The sequence below is a fragment of the Sturnus vulgaris genome, chromosome 11 (genome assembly GCF_052056855.1).
Source record: "Sturnus vulgaris isolate bStuVul1 chromosome 11, bStuVul1.hap1, whole genome shotgun sequence".
NCBI classification, from domain to species: Eukaryota; Metazoa; Chordata; class Aves; order Passeriformes; family Sturnidae; genus Sturnus; species Sturnus vulgaris.
The window spans coordinates 6,494,627-6,514,961 of record NC_142253.1 but is presented as its reverse complement, the minus strand read 5'-3'; the positions used below and the strand labels follow the sequence as shown (position 1 = coordinate 6,514,961).

General features: G+C 46.4%; 1 protein-coding gene across 4 annotated transcripts in view; it reads right to left on the bottom strand.

The window, feature by feature from the left end:
• Positions 1 to 17,992, bottom strand: part of ADAMTS9 (ADAM metallopeptidase with thrombospondin type 1 motif 9) — a 79,460-nt gene extending 61,468 nt beyond the window's left edge. The window contains exons 1-8 of one of the 4 annotated variants that reach the window (XR_015806013.1): positions 17,643 to 17,992; positions 17,147 to 17,535; positions 15,799 to 15,961; positions 3,135 to 3,421; positions 2,078 to 2,161; positions 1,854 to 1,975; positions 1,447 to 1,487; positions 1,221 to 1,326 (exon numbers count right to left, since the gene is read on the bottom strand). Coding sequence is in view for 3 of the 4 variants with exons in the window: in XM_014873130.2 (XP_014728616.1) it covers positions 1,221 to 1,326; positions 1,447 to 1,487; positions 1,854 to 1,975; positions 2,078 to 2,161; positions 3,135 to 3,421; positions 15,799 to 15,961; positions 17,147 to 17,535; positions 17,643 to 17,736 (1,286 nt within the window). In the remaining variant the exon portion in view is untranslated. Of the gene's footprint in view, positions 1 to 1,220; positions 1,327 to 1,446; positions 1,488 to 1,853; positions 1,976 to 2,077; positions 2,162 to 3,134; positions 3,422 to 14,377; positions 14,509 to 15,798; positions 15,962 to 17,146; positions 17,536 to 17,642 lie in introns of those variants that run through there. The other 3 variants (XM_014873130.2, XM_014873123.2, XM_088171294.1) reach the window with 3 other exon arrangements.
• Positions 17,993 to 20,335: the final 2,343 nt, after the last annotated feature.

Below are 20,335 nucleotides of genomic sequence, written 5' to 3'. Positions count from 1 at the left end.
CAACGTGAAGTTTGCAGCACATGACACCTTGAAGAATGTGGTAAATTCGCTAATGGAGACAGAGCGGCTTAAAGCGCTGCACTGTTTGAAGTGGGGAAGGAGAAGTGACCTGGTGTGATCCTGTGTTCCAAGGCTGGGGAGTTTGTATTCCATTAAGATTACCTCCAACAAATCATCTTTTTACTCTGCTCTCTGAAAAAAAGAGCACAGAGGCATTTCCTGCTCGGGAGCACTGCTAACCCCCCCAGCAGCTCTGGGGCAGCACTAGCGAAGGAATCAGCCACAGGTAGGTGTGGGAAACACCAAAACTTGAGGGACTTTCTGTCAGGAAGCCTCATTTAAACAAATAATACTGTGGTTAAAAATATGTCTTAGCCAGCTTTCCATTAAGAAAAATAGAGTTTAGAACAATGAGAGATCCCAAGTATTCATCCATCTCACACCTACAGACCTCCACTGCAAAGCAGGCATGTAGTAGTTTGGGACTGAATCAGCTGCCTAAGGTTGCAGGCAGGGGTAAAGGACTAGGTGATCTAAGATGATGTTTCTCATGACTGCTTAGTAGTGAGAAAAAGTCTCAGTAGTGAGAAAAAGGCAAAAATCGCTTGAAAGAAATTTCCGCTGGAGAAGGTGAATGGCAGCGTCTCTTCTGGAGATGTCCAGCAGCACAAGATTTTCCATAGTGAAAGAGTTCAAGAGCTGAGTCAAACTCACTTATACACCACATCACCTCCCAGATGCCTTGGATAAGTTCCTCCTTCACACACAGCTGCTGCATTGCCTTCACTAGCACTACACAGAGCTGTTGGACAAGCTGTGGCAGGCTGAGGACCTGCTCTCAGGGAAGACTTCAGTCCCAAAAGATACTTGAGATGTGTCAGCATCTCTTGCCCTGGTCCTCCCCAAGGCACTCAGCACATCCCAACTCTGCCCAGAATCCTGGCTAGTTCCAATGGCTTGGTCAAGATGTCATTGCTTAGGTGCTGCTTATGGTACTCTGTCATTCATCCTCCCCAAAACATGGCCCTGCTGGTTTTGCTGCTCTCAGATAAGCTCCAGAGCACTCCACAGTTTCATCTACCTCAGTGGTGCATCTTCTAGCCAAGTATATTGATCTCCCCTACAATAATTAGGCTAAGCAGGACCAGTTCCCAACCTGGCTGGCAAGCCCTAGTTAGCATAAATATTGGGCTATTTAAATGTATTTACATAAAACATACACATGGCCAAGTTCATGTGCTATCGTGAAAGCAGTGCTCAGTCCATTATCTTCACTAATTGAACAGCTCCTGTATGGATCACAGACTGTGCCCAGCTCTGCCAGACCTAGGAGAGAACACAGAGGTTTATGATAGAAAAACAAACGTCACTCACAGTTCAGCACAAGCAACTAACATTGTCACTACAAAAAAAGTTACTAGAAGACAAAGGAAAGGTTTTCCTTACCCAGAGTATCACATTTGTCGTGCGCTCTACAAATATCCTGTCTGAAAGGAGAACAGACCTGACACATTAATTCTCAATGCAACAGTGAGTTAAGGTACAAGCACACTAACAACAGCAGGAACAACTCTTGGTCCTCCAGTGGACCTTCTCATGCTGATTTGCCACATCATCCAGAGTCCAAACTAACTCCCCACCATAGTCAGAGCTTTTCATCTTATGCTAAACTCATGGGCAGACCTTAGACAGTCTTGAACCTCTCAAAATTATCTCTTTTATGGTGGACACATGCTCCCACAACTACAAGTATCATTACATCCACACCAAAACTTGAACATCTCCCACATATTACATGCTCCCAGCCCCTGACACACAACTGGCTACAGTTTTCATGAGAATATTCACCACACCTGGTAACAAGCACAGCTGTATCATGCCGAAGGTGACTTCCCTCTGGGTGGTTTTGGGACTGCTGCCATTGGCAGAAGTTTTTTAATGTTGTCTGGGCATTGTAAGATATTGCAGGGCCATCCTGATAAGTAACACACAGAAAGCAGGTATTTTAATTATTCATGACAATGCTCACTACAAATGCCATTGTCAAGCAGAAGGTGAAGAAAATAATTTTCATTACCTGCTCATTATGTATCACGACCAATTTCACAATAACAATATTAATTAAATTTCCAATGCTTGGGTCTTTGTAGATAGAAGCCACCTGTTTTAAAAAGCAATATTTGGAATTACTGTTAACATTCAAGGAAACAAACAATTAAGATAACACACGTATTTTCCATTTTGCAACTGTTTTTCTCCTGGGCTGCTCTTCTGCCCTGCTCAGTGCTCTGATGCTACTTGGAGAGACCTCCTGGCAGAAGCACAATTTTGGAATGAAAAATCCTGCTGGTATCACAGAAACCCAACATTTCCTTTTGCTTTAACACACATTTCACCAAATTAAAGGATCATTCTGCTCTGAGACACAAAGACCACCAACTAAGACTGTCAAAAGCAACTTATTCTTCCAAGTGCCTAATTTTGACATGGGCAGTTTCAGACTAAATATTCACTGCACTTCTACCCTCAAACAGGATGAACATCCCTCCAGAGACACAAATATGTTGGGTACTCCTTACCAGTCACTCTGCATCTACAGAACAGCCTGTCTGGAAACTGCACTACTGCATCCTAGTACCTGCAGCTACTAACGCGCTTGTTCTCAGCCTGGAAAGTCAACTTGAGAACTATGCTAAGGATCAAGGTGATCACAGGCTCCTTCTCCTTGTGACAGCAAGGGAAGTCAGGCAACTGCATAACCTACCAGCATCAGTTCCCTGGAAGGCACAGTGCCCAAATAACCTTTTTAATTCAACTGTTATTTCACCTGGGCTCAAATAAAAAGAGTACACCTCGTGGACTAAACAACCGGTGATATTGCTCATGGTGTCTGATGTTCAGAAAGCTGGAAGAGAGAGGTGTTAGAGGATCAGGAAGCATGATGGATCTGAGAAAGAAGACTCCAACCAGCATTTTCCAGCCACGTTTTACCATTTTTAATGTAACCCCAGCATTATCTCCACGCCTGGGGAAGGCAAGCTGATGGCATTGCATATGAACTCAGCAGAAAAGGGCTCTGTGACCACTAGAAAACAATTTGTGGGTGAATCTACTCGCCCTGGTTGAACACTCACTATTGACATCAGGGTTAAGACATAGTGCTGTAGGTTGGCTCCGTGGTAGGCGACCATCCTGCTGTCAGCCACCACCATCACCTCCACAAAACGTGGGTAGGACAAGAATCGCTTCGTTCTCTTGTGGCTCCTCTTTTCACCAATGGTCCCTGTTTTGTTGCTGTCCCCAGAAAAAGAATTCACTTCCAGGCTGTGTTTCAACATCTCCACGTCAGATAAGATGCTGCTCTCTGCCCACTGCCTCCTCCAGTGTTTCCGCTTGTTCTTTTTGTGACTGTGGTCGTGATCTATGGTTAAAAAGCAGAAAAAACATACAGTACACTCTGGAGTGAATAAAATTAATACCATGTGTATGTTAAGTCAAAATACCTATTTACCTCAACAAAGTTGTGTGGGTTTGCTCCAAAGAAGCAGGGAACTGAAAAAGAAGCACTCTGTGGAAGCCCACCATCTAAGGCTTGATTTTTAACCCATCTTGGGGAAGCCAGTAGAGGTGGACATTCCCTGCAGCAGAGCCAGCCCCTGGCCCGTACAGGAGGGATGGAGCCCTGCAATGGTAATTAGCCACTGCAGCAGTAGTGTGAGGATTCTGGGCACGTCCAAGGTGGCCAGGAAACCACAGGAAACAAAGGTCCAAATCCTGTATTTCTAACTCAGGCATGAAGGACGGCAGGATTTGGCCTTCTCAGCAAAGCAATTATATATGATTTATTTCTGTCTCTAACAATAACACGGCTGGGCTTCAGTTCCCCCCCTCCCTTTATTATTCTGTGCTACAGGAATGGTAAAGGTCATCTAATAGCACAGCTGCCACTGGCAAAAGAATAGAATCCAGGAAGTTTCACATATACTGCTTTTGATATTCAATTAGGCCAAACATAAAAGCAGCCTGAAAATATACTCCACGCTGATACAAAGACGACAAAGTGAAGAGGGAGAACAGGCATATAAAACATATGGAACATGTACAATTAAGACTTACCATCTGATTAGTATGTAATTATAGCATTATTTAAATGTAAGAGTAAAATCAGGCTTATTTGATGCCACTTAATTTTTAATCAGTTCATCATAGGAAGTAGCTAATTGAATGTGATTCATCCACGAAAGACTGTTCACTTCTGCATTTAATATAAAGCCAGATCTGAACTACTCATCTACAACTCCAGGCTACAACCCTCATGCTCTTTGTAGCTTTAGTTTAATTTCGTCATGGTGGTGAAAAATATCACATTTCCTTATCTGACCCATTGAGTAGGTTAGAGGAAGCATAATATAAGGGAACAAAGGGATATTCAATGCTCAAACAAGATGAAATGATAGGAAACTTTAGTTATTTTTCCTGTGTAGTTTCCTTTCAGGAATATTTGTAATAATTTCCAAAAAAATAAATACGTTCTGCAGTACCACAGCAGGCAAAGGGGATCAGCCAGCTTCTACCTCTGAAAAATACTATCCTTTTACCCTATGTGTAAGTAGGCAAGAGACTAATTAAGAACTAAATCCTGTCTACTCTGTGCTACCTAAGTCCTCTAAATTCTCATTTCTAGTTATAGTCCAGACCACCTTAATACAGCAGAGAGTCTGCAGTTATTTGAGTAAGAATTTGAGAAAGCCAATGGCATTTGTGGTTATAATTGGATTGCCCTAGTTCCTCTGCTCTAATCAATGCCCTTGTGTTGGCAAGGTTGTGCTCTCATGCTGGCACCACTTCGTGGGCAACCATGACATTATCCTGACTCATTCAGTGCCAATCAGCTTGGGGAGCCAACTATGCATACAAATAACTTAAAGGTGAGGAGACAACCAGATTGGGGAGAAAGTGCTAAACCCAGCCCTTCAGCCAGCTCCTCTCATCTCTGCACCCTCAGCCCGCCACTCAAATTTCCATTTTAAATAAGTAACTTCCAAAAGGAGCAAGTGCCCAAGGAAAAATGTGTTAAGGATGGGGAGATGCTCAACAGGGCTTGAGTGAGGTTGAGGACAAGGAGCAAAGGCAGAGCTCTGCAGGGCTCCACATGGGACTATGAGGCTCAGGTGCCTTCTCCTCCAACCATCCAGGCAGAGGGAAGTTAGATGGCAAAAAAAGAAGGAATTGCAAAGACATCTATCTTTGAAGACACCCATTACACAGAAGGTGTATGAAAGAAATTAAATTATATTCACTGGGCTTGCACTGAAATCCTGTAGCTGGTGTCACACGCTAAAAAAAAAACCCCAAACCACAAACCCTCCCAAAACCCAGAGAGTACCACATGAAATTCCCCATCTTATTCTGAGAGCCATGACTTGCCCCTGATCATGCAGGAGAATCAGAGCCCAGCACAACCAGGAAAAATGACTTTCCTTTTTGTGCAGAGATCTGGCATAGAGTCACAGAATCACAGAATCATTTAGGTTGGAAACCATACTTAAGATCATCAAGTCCACACATTAACCTAATGCTGCCAAGTGTCAGTACAGTATCAGTGCTCTTTCCCCATCCAGCAAATGAAGTCAGACACATCACTTACAAAACAACTGAATTATTTCCACCCTCAAAGCCAATCCAACACTTGCAGTGTGTTTGCACAGGTCATCCATTGGGTGTTTGTCAGCCTGGTTACTGGAAAACCAGGCACCAGTGATGGGGATGCACTGCATGGAAAGCCACTCCTGGACTTTGGTAGTAGTGAACTGTTATCTTCAACCATCTTTCTTACATGTAGATAGTGTGCACCCACCTGTAAAAAGTTAAATGCCAATGGCTGTGCACTGCTCTCAACCCATCTGTAAAACCCTGACCACGTTAATGGGAGCTGCACACAGGCACTGCCAGGAACTCTGTGTGCCTGATTCTGTTGATATCCTGCTCCATTACAATGGCCACAACAGCAGAGCTCTCACTGAATGCTGCAATGTGCTGCCCCTTCCATCAGGCAGAAGGAAAAGTCTCTCATGTTACACAAAACTGTGATTTTGCAGCACCAGCTTCCTACTGCCACACATAACACCAGAAAAGGGTGTGATATTTCCCCACCTTCTTTTTTTTTTTTTTTCCTATTGTGTTAACATAGTAACAGAAATCAGGAAGAAAAATGCTTTGCTTGGCAAGCCCTCAGTCTTTGCAATGACCTGAAACATATCTACTTGCACATGTAACTGGATGGGTTTAAGAAACAAAACTTTTTCTTTTTACTTTGTAGAAAAACTGAACTCCAGTGAGTAGACAAACCCTTTAAAACTATGCAAACTACAGTTCAATAATTCAAGTATCAGGCGAACTCATGCATTGATTCAACAGTTCATATTCATTTGAGAGTCAGGTAAAGGTTAGAATAACGTCCATTTTACTGCATACTTTACTAAGACAATCTATGCTGTTTTCACTGTCTTTATACAGACCTGTAGTTTATCTTAATTTTTTTCTGTTTGGTTTCTTCTTTGTAATGTGGGACTTACAAAGGAGACCAAATCCTGTGAAAGGATATCGCTTCCTGATGGCATCTTTCCACTAATGCCATTATTTTTGCTTGGGCAAGAAGCCTCAGCCCAGAACCCATTCAGCTGATTTATGGATGTTTCCTGCTGGTTAATGTACTTTGGATCTATCACAAGAAAGAGAGCAGGGAAGACTCAGGCCCTATGTGAGTGAGTACTTTGCCTGCATGAAAGGGTGACAGGGCAGAGTCAGGATCTGCTTTTGACATAGTAGCTATTGTTACACTAAACCCAAATACTAAAAGATGGAATGACCACTTATCCCAACAGTCCTAATCCCTTCCATTTCTACATTAACTAGTCCTTGGAATAGAAAGCAATTTGCACAATTAAGTAAGACATGAAACAATTCAAGCAATTCCAGTTCTAAAGAGTAGCACATACCAGTGGAAAAAATTGTAAAACACAGAGAGAGAGAGAGCAAGTGAAGGGGAAAAAAAAATTCTCTTTCTTGAGCTAACAACATCTCCCTGCTAGAAAAAAAGAGTGATCCTTTCAAACTGACTTATTATCATAATTTTTCTGAATGTGACCTAGGATTTTTAACAAAGTTTGCCATTCAGCAGTTGGCCCACATCACTTCCAGCCCTGTTCTGATCCTGTTGCACAGATAGTAAAACTATCGTTTGGAAGTTAATTATTTATTGCACACCTCCATAAAACAGACCAAAATTCAGCTGAGCTCCCCTCAGGCAGTCAGTCAGTGTGTGACTTTTCTCCCTCAACTCCACAGGAGCAAACCCTGGCCAAAAGCTTCAGTACAAGCCCCAGCTCCAGCTGCCTGGCTGGATTTGAAGCCTGTAGCTGGTATGACAGCAGCTGCCCAAGGGACTGCCATCACCTGGGAAACAGAGGAGAGAGGAAAAATGGATTTGCCTTCATGCAGAGATCAGACTGGCTGAAATCAAACCACATTTTTAGGCTCTTCTTGCCAAGAAATGGAATGGAAACAGGCTTCTATTTAGGACACAAGTCCTACTAAGCTGGACCAAAGAATTTTTCTAGCCCTGGGTCTATCTTAATTCTATATCAAGATGTTTTGTATGTCTATCAGTCTTTCTATACATACACAAATGTATCTCAGATGGATTTGCACAAGGCCAAATTGGCACAAAGTCACCTCTGTTACTGTTGTGGTCAGCATAACCCAGAGCTGAACACACCTTCTCTGCCAGCAGCTTCACACCCTGCTTGGACAATAGCCAGGGATGGAAACATAATGGGAGACCAGGCACTGCCTTGCCCTGTACCACACTGAGATGATCAGTCCTATGAGCAGGACCAATCCTGCCTTCCCTCTGGATAGCTCCTTGACTGTACAATCAGAGTAGCTGCAAGAGCTGGGAAGGGAAAAGAGGTTTTATTAATAGAGACCAATTAGCTACATTGGAAGGGAAATGAAGGATCTGGGCCAGCTGGGATCCAAAAAGCAAGATACTGTGCACTAAGAGTGGAAATGAAAGTTTTCTTGATCTTGATTTTTCAAAATTGCATGAGAAAGTGTTCAACTGCAAATTAATCTGAGCTCACTCAACTGACATCAACTGGGGTTTCAATCTTCAGCAGCAAGAGATGGACAAAACTGCATAGATCAAACTTTCATGGCTGGAACTATTGAAAATGCAGTAAAATATCAGCACTTTCACAAATGCCACTCTTAGAGCAATGCAAAGGAAGGAAGCTTTGATTTGCTCATGTTGTTGACACTTCGTTTTGAATTAAGAAACAGTCAGGGCTCAGGATAGTTCCCTCACAAACTGTTACAGATGAAGCAAAATCTTGGGCTTCTACAAAGAACTCTTCTTTGTTACTAAGAAAAATACTTGCATGGATGGATCATAACCCCTCAGGACCAAGACACACCTGCTTGTTAATTTTCTCACCTTCCTCCACTTTGAACTTTGCACATATACTTTACTAAAGAAGTTTTCTAAACATCCAGCTGGAGCAATATTCAGATCCACAGACAGGTCCATGTCCAGGAGCTCCTGCTGCTGAAGTCAGTCCCACATGTCAAGCTCAGAGCCTGGAATTTGTGTTTGCAATATGTGAAAATATTAAGGCCAGAAAGTAAAGCCATAAAGCCATGAGCAGTTCAGACTGTCATGAAGCATCCCTGATGCAAAAACCAACAGTTCCACCCCAATTCACTCACTGCACCCTGTGTCTGTGACTACAGAGACTTGGAGGCATCAAAGCTCAAGGTGATGCTGAACCCTGACGCCTGTCAGGGTGACCCTGCCTTTCTTCTCACTGCTTGAAGCAGAATGCTGAGACCCATGGACTTGCAGTAAGCAGCAATCAACTTCCCTCAGTAATAAAACATTCTCTGGTTTATAACATGCTAACACTAAAGACCACACATACTCTAGATGTTTTCTTTCCTGGTGATGAATATCAGAATGCATTCCAACCTAAAAGAATATTTTTCTGCCTAAGGTAAAAAGTTGTACATGAAAGCTATCAATTTTGCATGATAGACAGAAAGTAGATTAATGAACAAAACAATAAATTGCCTCTTTAAGAAAGGAGATGCTAACATATGAGCTGAACATGTGAGAGAAAATTATTCAAGATCATCTTACAAAACTCCCACATACTCTCTTCAGGCAACTTTCAATGCACAACAGTCACAAGTACACCAACCTGCATCCCACTCTTATGTCTAGTGACACCTGTGAGGTACCATGCCAACAAGAACAACACAACTTTGTACTGACAGTCAGTAAAAGACAAGACAAAATATACCATTAGAAAAAAAACATTAAAAATTGTCCAGCAATTTGCCACAGGGATGCTGCTAATGGCATTACAGGCATATGGGAAAAGAAGTCACAGAATAGTCAGCCTGTTTATTTTCAGTAGTATATGCCATAGGGAACAGACAGAAAGCACCAAAGCGATCCCCCTCTGCATCTCCCACCTGTCCTACTTCAGTGGATATCCACACAGATCAGGTAAAAGTATGTCCATTTTGATTCCAGGAGAATAATTTAACTCTGTCCACTGACCATACTTAAATTGCAGAACAATAACCAGTCAACAATAATTTGTTTAGTGACAATCTTAAGTCTTACACCTCTAGGGTGTCAGATGGATGTTTGATACATATTCAATACTATGAATAACAACAAAATGCATGCACCTTACTTATAACTCACATTGAGGAATTTAAACCAAAACTAATTATAGGATCTGTATCACTGACTGTGATCAATGTTTTTTAACTGAAGTCATTCTATTACCTTATTTCACTTGCCAACATCACAAGATACCTCAAACATTACAGACTGATCACTTCCCCAGCTCAGCATGGCAAAAGCTTGTGCTTGACCTTCCAGGCCCATCTGACCAAATACCAGTTGGCTCCTACTGTGCTGCTACCTCAACAGGGAGGCAGAAATAGAATTAATTACATTAGCATATGGGAGCTGTGATGCAATTCTCATCTTTATTCTGGGAGGGACGGAAATCTGAATTAATTACTATCTGACTAAAAATTACAATCCACTTCGTTAAGATAAGAAACTTTTCTGAAGAAAAGAACAAAGTCAGTGTTTTACCCTGAGGCCAAAAGCAAAGCTGACAACTTAAACAGACTCCTGAAAGAGCTCAAGGATTGCTCAACCTGGAAGTAAAGGCTTAAGAAAACCTCCCTGCAGATCTCCTGCAACCCTGAGTTTACGTGACACTTGGCAGTACAGAATTTGCCTGAAGACCTGCCTGGAAACCAGACACCTAGAATGCAAAATTCTGCTGGATGAATGAGTTGAAAACAACAAAAAAAGGGACACAGTTGGAAGCAAGACAGAGTCCAAAAGAAACAGCAAAAATACTAAAGGGCTCTAGATCAACAGTCCAAGTGCAAAGGATCTGGGATTTCACCACAGACCACTCACAAGAGTACAAACATTGAGTCCTGTGGAAAAGGAATTCAAAGTTTCTGCCTCAAAACTGCTATGAATTAAGGACATAACACATACAAAGGGTCTGTAGAAGGAGCAGGAAATTTCCCATCACTGGCCCCATCCCGCTCCATTGCCATTTGTAACACTGCAGACACACCTTGAACCACAGCTGGAGTGGGAACAAAAGCTCATCCCCTCCCTGCACTAATGAGAGACCACACTACAAAGTCAGGCTTTAGCCACAGTACCAGATCCCTAACACATCCTTCCCCAGGTCTCCTCCCTGCTCATGGCACTGATAACACACTAACAAACCCCTATTCTGGCAACCTCAACCTGACCACGCCTTCCAAGCACACGGGAACACGGTGACAGGACCATCTCCTGCTTGTGCCATGGGTTCACCACTGACTTCCCATGCAGCTGGCTGGCATTAGGAGAGCAGGCTGGTGCTAATTATCACACAGAAACAAGATCACAGTCATTGAGCTGGCAGCATCGGGCATCTGCTTGCTCAAGACACAAGGCAGCACTCTTCTGCTCTGGTGGTTCCCCAGTGTCATGTTCCGTGGGAAAGGTTGTTACAGTTACTATGAAAGGGTAATCTGTTACAAATTACTCATTAATGCAACTGAAAAATCAGTGACACATTACGGAGTATGTCTGTGTCATGCCAGCTCAGCAGCAAGACTTGGTTCATGGTGCTGGTTTCTCCTGTGCTTTTTATAGGACCCTTCTCAGCACAACTTACACACAGAGCCTCTCTCCTCCTCACCCGGACCACACGGGGCCTCCCTTTGTGGAGCTGCTGTGCCTGGCCACACATGTACTCTCCAGTAGTCAAACTGCTGTAACACCCAACGAAATGCCAGCAAATTTGAGACCTTTTTGCATCCGTTTCTGTCAGGTGCTGGGATGTGCTAAGCCTGCAGGTTGTGTCCTGCAGCCATCTGTGCTGGCAATACTTGGTGGATTTTGGAAAGCAGCCTCAGCAGGTGAGTCACTGGGCTTTCCCACCTCTGCCAACAGTGGGTGGGGGCACAGTCAGCACAGTGCAGGTAAGACCTGCTCTGTCCTGCTCTCATCTGAGCCTGCTTCCAAAACCTCAGCACGAACTGCTGGAAGGCCTCTTTGCTGGCTACAGCCCCTTGGCTCCCCTCCAGAAACAGGAACAGCTCTAATCGTCTTCCTACTAGTTTGGCACCATCAGAGTGTTATTGCTGCTTCTGCATGAGGAGTTTTGCCCATGGTGGATATTCCTGCTTTAAATGCTCTCATTAAGGAATGAGGACTTTGTGCAAGATCCTCACATGCAGCCTTAGGGTCCAGGTCCAATGCCAGCCTTGGGATGGGCACAGCTGACGAGCAGCAAGTGAAGGAGCAGCTCACACTCACTATGCATTCAGTCGTTGGTTTATTCATCTCAGCCCCAGACAGGTCTTGAACATAAAAAAATTATGAGAAATAAGGCAAGAACACAGAGGTATTTAACCAATGAAGCTGGGATGGAAATTGGAAGCACAGATTAGCCAAATGAAGGCAGTGGGTACAAAGAAAGAGCTGGCCCAAAAAGTTTAGTCAGGAGTCCTGCATCAGGATCACAGTAAAAGCTGCACAGAATTTCCTAAGTTTGGAGCAAGAGCTGGGCAAGCAACAGAAGTGGGACCACAAAAAGGCACAATATTTGGATACATATGCTCATGGATACAGGGGAACTGTGGCTCAGTGCAACCAGGCAGGTAGAGGCCACATCTGTCTGAGAACAAGGGATGGCCAACAGGCTGAATGATTGTGCAGATTCAGTAAAAGGCTAAAGCTATCACAAACCCCAACAAAACTGGAAGAGAAGAGCTCCAGAGAACTCAACAACCAAAATATACATACAAATACATATATACATATATCAGTGACAAAAACCATGGGAAATATGATAGAAAGGAGAAGCAGCAGACCCAGAGCAAGAGGCTCTCGAGTGGTTTATTTAAGTGATGACCAAAGGCAGTGTCGTATTGGCATCTGGAGCTGGACATCTCTCTGCAAGACCAAACCTTGAGGGTTTCACAGGGAAAGGGCTCACAGGTGTGCTCCTGGCAGAAGGTCCCACTGGATGGGGGCTTGGGGAGGTGCTGCTGGCCTCACAGAGGTGGCTGGCACACGGATGCAGGATGCAGCTCCGTGCCTTTATCACTGGAGTCAGATTGTTCCTCCGTGGAGCGCAGGAAAGCTGCGCTCTCCAGCCTTGCAATGAGCCGCTTCCTTTTTTCTTTTTTTAGGATCACAATTTCTTTTCTCTTCCTCCTCCACCTCAAAAAAGCGGATATTTAATAATTGGGTCGGAAGAGCTTGCTATCCTGAAGCGATGGGTGGTAGTGGTGCTGCACCTATAGTGACATCATTCTGTCAGCCTGGCCAAGTCCTCATCCCGTCAGGGCTATTCAGTAAAACACAACTAATTATTCTGCCAGATCCCTGGCCAGATGACAAACTGATTCACATCACTAACTAAAAGAAAAGGAGGAGAGGAAAATGCACTATTTCCTATGACTGAAACTACATTAACCTGTTACCCCAAGGAAAACTCTGTCCAAGGCTTTTCTTGCGGTGGCTGAGCTGTATGCCAGACGCCTGAAATGCATTGCCAGAGACCCCAGAGCTGTGCAATGAAAGTTCATCTACAGAGCACAGCTTCCATTTCATACCCACCAGCATTCAGAGGAAAAAGATCTTTTTCCAGAACACCTGCAGAGCATCTTTTATGTCAGAGGACCTAAAACTGTTATCAGAAACTAATTAAAACTTCACAAAAGCAAATACCTAGTTTTCTAAGCTGACCTCAGGACACCGAAAACTACAAGTAAAACCAGGGAGACAGAGTAAGTTTCGTTTGCAGCAATCTGTTAGTCAATTCACAAGGGAAACTTTCCTGAATACCTCAACAAGTCTAAAATTACATCATTATGGCAAGGGCACACCAGTATGTTGCTTATTAATCATTTCCAGGAAGATGACTATCAGAAAGTCACTCTTAATAGCACCACTGCCTGGCAACATAAGGTCCCTTGCTCACCTCAGGGGGGTACCTTAGATTTCCCTCACATCAATTTCCTCTTCGAGCGAATTTCCACCCCTGCCAAAAGCCTGCAAAGCAAACACATCGTTTCACACGTTCTTCTGACAAAAGACTGGATTCTCACAACACCCTACAACTATGACTAACCACTAAACTCTCATGAAACCATTCTCCTCTGGCAGGAGTGAGAGATACACCGTGTCTGAAACAGTGAGCACTGCTAGATTTTGCATGCTCCCCTCTGCTGCAAAGACATGTGAGAAACCTTCTCTCACCAGATGTAACCTCAGGTAGGATGCCAAGGTTCAGCATTGCCCAAGCTGCTCTGAAATTGCTCCTTAAATGAAATAACCAAGACTTGTTCACCATACACATACGGCCATAGCATCATTCCCTTTCAAAAGATTGGACCATGACAAAAAGAAGAGACAGTAAAGAGAGAGAGATGCAGTGAAAGAAGACAGGAAGACAAATAAGACTCTCGTGCCTATCTGGAACACTTCAGCTTGTGCTTGAGAGGTGAGAACTCCTCCCTCCACTATATGAAGCAACTGAGAAGAGCAAGAAAACAAAGACAAAGCAAGAAGCAAAGCATATTGGAACAAAGGAGGAAGAGATATACACCACATTGGTTAAATCACAGATGGAGTATTATTCTTGTGAACCACAACACAGAAGAATAATAGCCTAAATTGGAACTATGATACAGTAGGGTGAAACACAGCAGTCTGTTACAGCAGCACAGAGTTAAGTCCACAAGCAAAATTCAGAGCCCTCCCAGCTACCTTTGATTCAATGAGTCCTGTGATCTGCTGCTCCGTTCCTCCAAGGGTTACTGATGCAATGTGCCAGATTCCGTGTTTCTTTCCAACTGTTCTGAGTCTCCTGCATCTGATCTCAAGAAGGGAGCAGAAACAGCTGGAAGAGAGAAACCAGAATGGCATATTCCAGCAGCAACCCTTGGAAGAACAAACAATGACAGCCTTGTGAGAGGTGCCGCTGTACCCCTGGCACATAGGTTTGCATGTGGAGGTGGGTTCACATGTCTTCTAGAAGAAATACATGTTGCTGTGGCTGGTCACAGAGTATCAGAGTATCTTTGGACTTAGTATGATCAATGCAAGCTGAACAGACTGACAGCTCACCAGCACAGCCATGATCCACAGTCATGGGTGCCAAACAAGTAATGTATGCTAATTGCAGCCTAATTTGGGCACAGTTCTTCTCCTCCAGTGGTACCTGTACTTCCTAAGCAACTCCACCTACTTGGCAGCATATGAGCAGCTTGCAGCCCACAAGGGAACCCAGTGAAGGTTTACTCTGTTTAGGCTTTAAAGTTTAAAGATCTAGCTGCAGGCCAAAGGAAGAGGGCAAAACAGCAGGTGAAACAGGAGACTGAAGGAATAAGCTTCTTCAGATAAAATTTAGGTATTTGCTGCCAAAGGGGAGGATTAGTTGTGAACATCAGGAAGTCAAGGAAGCAGAGAGCAGCAGGAGGCCACTGCAGATAATAGGGACAGTAGGAGCAAGGCTATTGCTCATCAAGGCATATGAAGGGGGAGAAAAAGGCTTGTGCTCTTTCATATGTGCAAGGACTAGAAAGAGGGAGTGAGGAGGTCAGGGAGATGGTGCTGGTGGAGGAAGGGCAGTGAGATTAAAAAAAAGCCTTTGAAAATGAACCATGGAAAAGTGATTACTAAGGGAAGAACTGTCAGGGTCAGTGTTAGGACCTCCTCATTTCCACTAGAAAGAAGTAAGATTTGAGGAGGGAAGACCAGGAGCACAGCAAGACCAAGACAGAAGGATGTCATTCAAAGGACAGAGTATCAGACAGACAGTATATCAGATTAGGATGGTTGGGAATTACACGTGGGAGAGAACAGAAAACAAGTTTAAGGGCTCACAAGATACTTAAGGCAAGACAGACCAAAAGCTCTCTTGTCTGCTTTACATCATGATTCAAAGGGAAACTGCAACATTTTTTCTAACCGCAACTTCCTTATAACCAATTCCTAGAAAGCACAGGCGCAACACATCTCTCCAGGACAGCGTTACCATCACAAGCCCAGTCCTAGCACTCACAGCACCATTTCTAGACGGGTCCCTCAACTCCACATCCCTTCTTTCCCACACAAACCTACTGCCTTTTAACTGCAAGTAGTACTTCCAAGTATCAAGTCATCCAAGGCAGTAACAAAATGAGTACCTGGAGTATTGCAAGTCTGCCTGTCCCCTGAAGAGTTGGTTGGAGGTGTCCGGTGTCGGTAGACAAGATGTGGTTTATTGTGCTCTTCTTCATACTCCTGTTCCTCAAGCGATAGGAGTGGCTCTACAAAATAGTCCCCATCATCAGACTTGAATGTGCCTAGCTGAGAGGGACCAGAGAGAGGAACAGGAGGTCAGCTTTGCAAGATAACCAGCCACCTAGCAGCACTACCCCACAAGCGAGCAGTTAATGAGGGAGGTGTGCCAACTTCTGTGGTAACCCCTGTGAAGGCACTGGCTGGAGCTCCAGCTTTGGTCACACGGCTTGCACCCACCCTGGGCTGCATAGCCATCCCGCTGGTGCTTATAGAAGGCTAATTACTAACCCACAGGCAAGGAGCACAAGAGGGGCACATCTGCCAGACACTGTCCTTACGCCAGTGACATTAACAAGCCAAGACTTTGGGCAAGTCCTGCCCAAAGGGTGATGGTGGTGCTGGAGGCCCCAGTGCAACCCCATCTTATGCTGATTTCACACAGCACCTCTCCCTGAGACAGGCTTTTAACCCACATATAAGGACCAGAGGACCGTGTCCAGCTAGTGAAATCCCTGCTTATGAGAAGACATCACCACTCCTAGTTGCATACAACCATGAATGCAGATATTTGGAGAGTAAATGAAAAAAATCCAAGACAAAACATTCCGTAGCCATCCCATACTGGGATCCGTGGCCAGTACCCGGGAGGGAAGGCACACACACATCTGCCCAGAGGAATTCCTAGACTGAATGAAGCCAGCAGAAACCTCCGGGGAACCCCTGGGACCGGCACCCCATGGGACTGAAAGGCACCAGGACAGACAGAAGAGTCAGCTCTTTTAGGAGCTTCTGTTCATCCCGGTGCCAACATCCCTGCACCGAAGGGCACCCAGCTGGGGTACCAGGGTCCGGGACATGCCCCTGGTCCGGGGTGCTGGGTGGCTCCGGGGCCAGCGCTGGTGGTAAGCCCGCAGCCAGCCCTCACCGGCATCCTCGGGGATCCGTGCCCGGGTCTGGCTCGCACACCGCCCGCCTGGGTTTCAGCGGACCGCATTTTTTTCCCCCACAACCCGCGGAGCAGGACCGGAGCATCCCGGAACCCGGCCGGTTAAGAGCGGCGTGGGAGAAACCCCCGGTCGGGGCGGGCCGGAGCCACCCCCGCGGCGAGGGGAACGGGCGGGCCCCGCCGCTCAGCCGGTCCGCCCACCCTCATCCCGCTCCTCCTCCTCCTCCTCCTCCTCCTTCTCCTCGCTTCCGCCCCTGGCCCTCCGCGGGGCGGGGCCGGGCCGGCGGCCGGGGCGCGGGTCTCACCATCCCGGAGCAGAGGCTGATAACGGCGGTGAGCCGAGGCCGGGCGTTGACGTGCCCCCGGTAGAAGCAGTGCTTCACATCGGCGTCGGCCGCCTCGGCGTAGAGGCGCCGCTGGTCTGCGGCGGGCTCTCCCAGGAAGCTGACGGTGAAGAGCGGGGCGATGAAGGCCGAGCTGGCCGTCAGGTTGAAGAAGAACTGCTGCCCGAAGGCGGACAGCCTGTAGTGTGCCTTCGGGGAGGCGGCGGCGGCCGCCGTCCAGGCGTCGGGGGCAGCACTGGTGCTCCGCCGGCGCCGCCTGAAGTGGACATCGGTGGGGAAGGGCTCACCGAACTCATTCACTCGGGTAGGAGTCACGATCTCGTACTCGCTGAGCTTCTCCAGCAGCTGGGCTGCGAGGGGACAGACGCATATGTTGCTGAGCGAGGTGGCCGAGCCCCGCGGCCCCGGGGGGCGGCAGCACAGCATTCCCCGCGCCCCTCCCCGAGCACCCCCTTACCTTGCCTGGGGTGCAGCTTCTGCCTCCTCGCTGCCGTCCTCCAGCCGTCGATGAAGAGCGTGGTGAGTGCCAGCGCCAGCGGCGCCAGCTGCATGGTGCTGCGCGCTGTCCTCGGAGGAGCAGCCTTCCCCGCCTCCGCTCCTTCTCCTCCTTTTTCCACCCTTTCCCTCTGTTAATTCTTTTTCCCCTCTCTTCTCCTTTTTCCCCTCCCGGCCCCCGGAGCGCTGCCGCGGGAAGGCGCCGGAGCCGGGCAGCGTTAGGGGCGCGCGGGCGGGCGGCGCGCCGGGCGCGGGGGGCCGCGCATGGTGCGCGGGGGCGGACCGGGACCGGGACCGACGGACCGGGACCGACGGGCCGGGACGGGGGAGCCGCCCGCCCGCCCGCCTGCCTGACTGCCTGCTCTCCCTCGCTTTCCGCCTCTCCCCCCGTCGGGCTGGTGGACGAGAGCTGCCGGGATTCAGTTTAAAAAGGGGCGTGCTCCATAGATCAAGCAGGAGAAAGCCCGCCCTCCTCCGCTCCCCCCTACTCCACTCCTTCCAATATGTCACTTTCTTTCTTCATTGCCGGCAGACGCTGAAGTCGCAGGTTTTGGTCAAGAAAATCCATCGCTGGAGCTGGACCGAGCGGGCGAGGTCTGGGTCCGGCGCCCGCTTCCCGCCGGCTCCTTCCAAAAGGCTTTAAAATCCCAAAGTAGCCCGGGCAGAGCGGCACCAGCAGCTGCTTGCTCTGCTAGGTCCTGGTGGGGATGAGTGACTTTTGTCACTTACTGGGAGGAGAGCTGGGTTTTCTTACATAATTAACGTTTTCCCTCTTTTTTTCCAAGGCAGGTTGAAAAAGTGGACCAGCAATTGAAGAATCCCCTGCGTGGTACTTCTTATAGCAGTTGTTTTCTACATTTCTCAGATAAGAGGCAATTCAAGCGACTTTTGTTCAGGATTAGATTTGTGTTATGCACCTTTCAGGCACCCTAAGGGAAAAGGAAGATTATATCCTTATCTGAGTTTATTTTGTTTTGTTTTACAGTTTGAAAGATCTCTGTAAAAATTCAAGACATCCTTTAGAGCTAAATGTGGCTAAGCATTGTCTTCTACCCCTTCCTCAAATCCAAATCTCCAACCTTGGTTCAAAAGGTTTTTAAAGCTTTAAAGCCTGTAAGTAAGGCAAAAGAGAAGTTTGGAAGTTCAATTTGCACTTACATAGAAAATGTCAAAGTTCTTTACATTCTTCACTCAACTTTGGTACCAGGCACAGAAATGTTGGTATTTGCTGCAGAAGGGGAAAGTTTTAAAATAAAAATAAATTCAGAATCCACTTCTGGGCAAAATGGCACCTCCTGACTCTTCCAAACAACTGGTGAAGTCCTACAAACCTCAAGTATTAGGAGTCAATTATTAATTTTTTATGATGAATATAAAAGAGTAAGTAAAGCATCACCTGCAAAACTGTGCATCTTCAACCCTGCAACTGGCTGGGAGGCAGAGCCTCAGCAGTGCAGGCATCTCCAGGATTATTGAGACCCAAGTCAGCACACCTTTAGGGTAAGGTGTAATGGCACATAACTTCCCTTCGTGGCATTGTGCCCACCCTTATAAACCAGGTTTAATTAAAATCTCAAATGCTTACCTTGAGATAACTCACCCATATCTCTCAGGGTGCTTGCAGAGCACCCTGAGCCCTGATCACCTTCCTACAACATCCATATGTACCCCACAACTTTCAGTCTTCACAGAGAGAGATACACACAGGGTGCTTAGCTTGGGATAATGCTCCAGAAATCATGGCAGGAGAAGGAAGGGTAGACTCTATCCCTAACTCTGGTGGGTGTGGACACATTTCCCAGGAGTGCCAGGGGGAAGCCTGTGCTGCCCCTGGCAGCAGTTGGGTGTGTGGAGCAATACTGAGCAGCCGATCAGCAAAGGGGGAGTGAGGAAAAGTGAACTGAGTTGCCTGAGGAAGGAGAGGTGAAAAGCTGAGCATAGCATTGGGGCTGAGTCAGAGGGGAGGGGAGGAGGCTTACGTGGAGTTAGTCTTGCAGTGTCCTGAGGAAGAGGGGTGCAGCCTTCAGTCCTCAAATCAGCTTAGTGTTGGGAAACAGGTCTGGTTTATCTGGGGGCAAGATGCCCCAGGGCCTCCCCATCTCATAAACATCCTACATCCCACCACTCTCAGCCTCAGCATCCCCTGTGCCACATCAGGTGCTGGTGAGAGCTGCCTTCTGTTCAGCTCACTGTCACAGGAAAACCTATCAAAGCTTTGGAGGTTTTTTTTCTTAGTTTTCTACAAGGTGGCCAGTTAATTTGGCTCTGAGGTGAGATTTGATGGAGCTAAGGAGCTGGTACAGGGTGAGAAGTGACAGCACATACCTGTGAGTTGGTTGGTTAGGACCCTTTCTTTTTTGGCACTGAGCTGAATGGAGTTGTTTTGTGAAGCATCCTCACAGCTCCACCCACCGATCTGAAACCACCAACCTGAGGGACGGCAAGAAACACAACTCCATCAATCAGAAGAGGGGATCCAACTCATGGGACTCCATTATGGGGCAGAGTTGGGAGCAGTCTGAAGCCTTCCAGGACCAAATCCTGACTTTGCAATGTCACTAAACATACATTTATGCATGCCCTGCAGCATGGCATGACTTCCAGAGCCATTTCCATCAATATGCACAAGTTCTATGTTGTGTGGCATTTTGAATC